The following is a 5,000-nucleotide window of genomic DNA, read 5'->3' as shown; positions in this document are numbered from 1 at the left end:
AAAATATCCGTAGCCGTATCCGTGTCCTTTTTTTTTTTTTTTTTTTTTTTTAACTTTCGTTGTCCCCATTATCTGCATCATTTTCACTGAGTAGCATTACACTCATTCCGAGCCGCCCCCCCACGCCCCCCCCTCCCCCGCCCCCCCAATCCCCCCAACCCCCACCCCCGCTTGGCTACACCAGTGTTCATCTGTTGCACTTCCACTCTACTGGGGAAAAAACTATCGATGTTAGGTCCGTCGCCATGAGGCCACACACCAGAGGAGACCCTGCACTGCGGCTGGCTGGCTCCCGAATCATTTCGGTCGGTGGTGTTCAGTCAGTACCGTGCCTTTTTTGTGTCCTCAATTTAAAACATACATTACACCAGGACACCAGGACACCACCTACTATGTGAGATAGTCAGTCGTGGGTCCGACTATGACCATCAGAACAGCCACAGAAGACTGACGACTGCTGTCCCGACTATCTGGTCAAGAATTCGAATATTGTGGAGAGTGTCTTGCCAAAAGTTGCACCCCCCACTCTCTCGGACAAGAGGGTTTTTTTTTTTTTAGGACAGTCAGCGTTGGGGATGGTGGTTCCCTAAAGGCCAACCAGCCCCTCCCAAGATTGCAGCAGTCGCTCTCTCTCTCTCTCTCCCTCTCTCTCTCTCTTTCTCCCTCTCCCTCTCTCTCTCTCTCCCTCTCCCCCCTCTCTCTCTCCCTCTCCCTCTCTCTCTTCCCCTTCCCCCCCTCTCTCTCCCCCCCTCTCTCTCCCTATCTCTCCCTCTCCCCCTCTCTCTCTCTTCCTCTCTCTCTCCCCCTCTCTCTCACCCCTCTCTCCCCCCTCTCTCTCTCCCCCCGCTCTCCCTCCCTGTGCCTCTGTCTCTCCCCCTCTCCCTCTTTCCCTCCCTCTCTCTCACCCCCTCTCTCCCCCCTCTCTCTCCCTCCCTATCTCTCCCTCTCCCCCCCCTCTCTCTCTCACCCCCTCTCTTCCCCCCCTCTCTCTCCCCTCTCTCTCTCCCCCCTCTCCCTCCCTTTCCCTCTGTCTCTCACCCCTCTCCCTCTCTCCCCCCTCTCTCCCTCTCCCTCTCCCCCTCTCCCTCCCTCTCTCTCTCCCCTCTCTCCCCCCTCTCTCCCCCCCTCTCCCTCTCTGTGCCTCTGTCTCCGTGTGCTGACTGACTGATCTGATGACCGACAGTCAGCCGTACAGGGGAAACTCACCCAAAGACTTCATGCTGTGCTCTATCTCTCCCTCTGTCTCTCCCTCTCTCTCCCTCTCTCTCTCCTTCCCCCTCTCTCCCTCTCTCTCTCTCTCCCTATCTCTCCCTCTCCCCCTCTCTCTCACCCCCTCTCCCCCCTCTCTCTCTCTCCCCTTCCTCTCTCTCTCTCCCCCTTTCTCTCTCTCTCCTTTCTCTCTCTCTCTCTCCCTCTGTCTCTCCCTCTGTCTCTCCCTCTCCCCCCTCTCTCTCTCCCTATCTCTCTCCCTCCCTCTCCTTTCTCTCTCCCTCTCTCTCTTCCTCTCTCCCCCTCTCTCTCTCCCATTTCTCTCTCTCCCTCCCTCTCTCTCTCTCTCCCCCTCTCTCCCCTTTCTCTCTCTCCCCCTCTCTCTCCCTCTCCCCCCCATCTCTCTCCCCCCTCTCTCTCTCTCTCTCCCCCTCTCTCTCTCCCCCTTTCTCTCTCTCTCCCCCCCTCTCTCTTCCCCCCCTCTCTCTCCTCGTCCCTCTCTCTCCCCCCCCTCTCTCTCCCCCCCCTCTCTCTCTCCCTCTCTCTCTCTCCCTCCTCCCCCCCCTCTCTCTCCCTCTCCCTCTCTGTGCCTCTGTCTCCGTGTGCTGACTGACTGACCTGATGACCGACAGCCAGCCGTACAGGGGAAACTCACCCAAAGACTTCATGCTGTGCTGGAGCACACGGTTCAAGCCGTTCAGCCTGACCCTGCTGCTGGCCTCACTCCTCCCCCCTGTACACGTCAAATGTCGCTGTTAGTGTAGTGGAAGACAGTATAAGCAGTATAAGAAGCGCTAGCAGCAGCTACAATAGTAGTAGTACTAATAGTAGCAGCAGCAGCAGGAGCTATAATATAGTAGCGACAACAGCAGCAGCAGCAGTAGTAGTAGTAGTAGTAGTGGTAGCAGTGGCGTGAGTTGCAGTAGCAACAACTACAGTAGCAGCAGCAGGAGCTGTAATATAGTAGCGACAGCAGCAGCAGCAGTAGTAGTAGTAGTAGTAGTGGTAGCAGTGGTGTGAGTTGCAGTAGCAACAACTACAGTAGCAGTAGCAGCAGCAGCAGCTGTAGTAATAGCAGTACTAGCAATAGTAGAATGGTAGTAACAGCAGGAGCAGAAGCAGGATTAGGAGTAGTAGTAGTAGTAGTAGTAGTAGTAGTAGTAGTAGTACTGCTGCTGCTGCTACTACTACTACTACTACTACTAGCTAGCAGCAGCAAAAGCAGCAGTTGTAGAAGCAGCAGCTCTAGTAGTAGTAGTAGTAGTAGTAGTAGTAGCAGCAGCTGTAGTATAGCAGTAGTGGTGGCAGCAGCACTACCAGTAGTAGTATTAGTAGTAGTGGTAGTAGCAGAAGTATTAGTAGCAATGGTGGTAGTTGTAGCAGAACAAAAAAAGAAACGGCGGTGAGAGAGAGAGAGAGAGAGTGTGTGTGTGTTGTTGTCTTCAGTTTAACGTCTTTCCACTTGAAGTGATATTAGACGAAAAAAAAACCCCCAAAAAAACCAAAAACAAAAACAAAACCGTGGGGGTAGGGGCTGTGAGAGGGGGAGGGATAAAAGTGTGTGTATGTGTGGAGGGTGAACAGGGACAGACAACGCTAGGAAAAATGGAAACGTTATAAACGCCAACATCAAACAAATATAACATCTATAACAAATGTCCTATAGGACTATGCAGCAAACCTTCTGCAATAACAAATAACATATTGGAATTGTTAATAACACATTCAAAAGAACTTTTGGTGAAGTCTGGCAAAAAACATTTTAGATTCTGACATTCGAATATTACATGGTTGCTAGAAATATGTTCTCCACATATGCATCTGACATCTTTGCTGAACTTTGTTACAAAAGCGTTCAGTTTTATCCTGTTTGATAATGTATGAATCTGCCTTAATCTTATTGAATTACTGTATGTATTTGACTGATTGATAGTTCCCGGTTGTTGACCATTAATTACACTATGGTTTAAAGCTTTGCCGTTTTCTTGGTATAATTCTCTGACTTTGTTCCACGTGTGTGTGTGTGTGTGTGTGTGTGTGTGTGTGTGTGTGTGTGTGTGTGTGTGTGTGGTGCGTGTGCGTGTGCGTGTATGTGTGTTGTGTGTGTCTGCGTGCGTGCGTGTATGTGTGTGTATGTGCGTGAGTGTGTGTATGTGTGTGCGTGTGCGTGCGTGCGTGTATGTGTGTGTGTGTGTGTGTGTGTGTGTGTGTGTGTGTGTATGCGCGTGTGCGTGTGTAGGTGATGGTTTGTGCTTTCTCTTGCTTGTAACTGTTCACATCTGCACCTTTGTGGTGTTTGCCTTGGCGTGATATGAAATTTGTTATTTCTCTTCCTATGTCCTCATGTGTGCTGATGTGTGATATTTTTACACCGCTGTGTGTATATGTGTGTTGCTTTGTGTGAGGCGCTTACAGCCCATTATATGGGGTGTATGCGCTATACATACATATGTAAATACATACATAAGTAATCTCTCTCTTTCTCTCTCTCTCTCTCTCTCTGTATACACACACACACACACACACACACACACACACACACACACACACACACACACGTGTGTGTGTGTGTGTGTGTGTGTGTGTGTGTGTGTGTGTGTGTGTGTGTAAACTAATGTATACTATTGCTTTTCAACTTTCTTCCAAAATATTAAAAATAAAAACAACAACAACGAACAAACAAACATTGAACAAATAAATCACTCTCATTACCATTATTCACGTCAACTCCTCCCCTTCCCCCCCAAAAAAAAACAACAAACAACAACAACAAACAAACAAACAAAAATATTATTTTAAAAAACCCAACACACACACATACACATACAAACACACAAACACACACACACACACACTCACACACACACACACACACACACACACACACACACACACACACAACACCACACAACACAACACAACACAACACAACACACACAACACAACACAACACACAACACACAACACACACACAACACAACACAACACACACACAACACAACACAACACAACACAACACACACTCACCATCACTTTTCTCTTTCGGCGAAATGTCGAACGACACTTTACCGCCGCCTCCTGTTGTCGCGCCAACGCCACCACCACCACTTTTCACCGCCGACTTGGAGGAGGACGACATCAACGTTCCTCCGAACCCATACCCTTAAAAGACAGAGGATTGTCAGAATATACCTCATTGTGTGTGTGTGTGTGTGTGTGTGTGTGGTCACATTTTGGTGTGTGTATGTAACATAGATATAATGTTTTATGTTATCAAAAGCGTTTTTGTAAAGCACCTAGAGCAGATTTCTGGATAGTGTGCCATATAAGTATCATTATTATTATTATTATTATTATTATTGTCTCCCCATCTCCGTCCCGCCCCTCCCTCCTCCCGGATCTCCCCCTCTCCCCCCCACCCACGCCCCATCCCCTCCAAATCCCCCCCAAAAAGAGAGAAAGTTTTGATATGTTTGCTGATAAAAGGTTAATGTTTTTTTGTTTTTTTTGTGTGTTTTTTTTAATGGGTTTAATTAAGATCCGCACAGACTAACAGGGACGGGCACAACACCACACCACACCACACCACACCATACCACACCACGCAACACCATACCATACCACAACACGCAACACCACACCACACCACATCATCACACAACACCATACCACACATCATCACACCACACCACACCACACATCATCACACCACACCACACCACACCACACCACACCACACCATACCACACATCATCACACCACACCACACCACACATCATCACACCACACCA

The 5,000-nt window shown here is 48.8% G+C and overlaps 1 protein-coding gene across 1 annotated transcript in view; it reads right to left on the bottom strand.

The window, feature by feature from the left end:
- The window catches only part of LOC143287834 (uncharacterized), a 230,714-nt gene that overhangs the window by 190,613 nt on the left and 35,101 nt on the right, over nucleotides 1–5,000 (bottom strand). Inside the window, exons 7-8 of the mRNA XM_076596072.1 lie at nucleotides 4,237–4,371; nucleotides 1,865–1,942 (exon numbers count right to left, since the gene is read on the bottom strand). Coding sequence (XP_076452187.1) covers nucleotides 1,865–1,942; nucleotides 4,237–4,371 — 213 coding nt within the window. The remainder of the gene's footprint in view (nucleotides 1–1,864; nucleotides 1,943–4,236; nucleotides 4,372–5,000) is intronic.

Source organism: Babylonia areolata, chromosome 12, assembly GCF_041734735.1.
Source record: "Babylonia areolata isolate BAREFJ2019XMU chromosome 12, ASM4173473v1, whole genome shotgun sequence".
NCBI classification, from domain to species: domain Eukaryota; kingdom Metazoa; phylum Mollusca; class Gastropoda; order Neogastropoda; family Buccinidae; genus Babylonia; species Babylonia areolata.
This window is presented reverse-complemented; position numbering and strand designations above follow the sequence as displayed.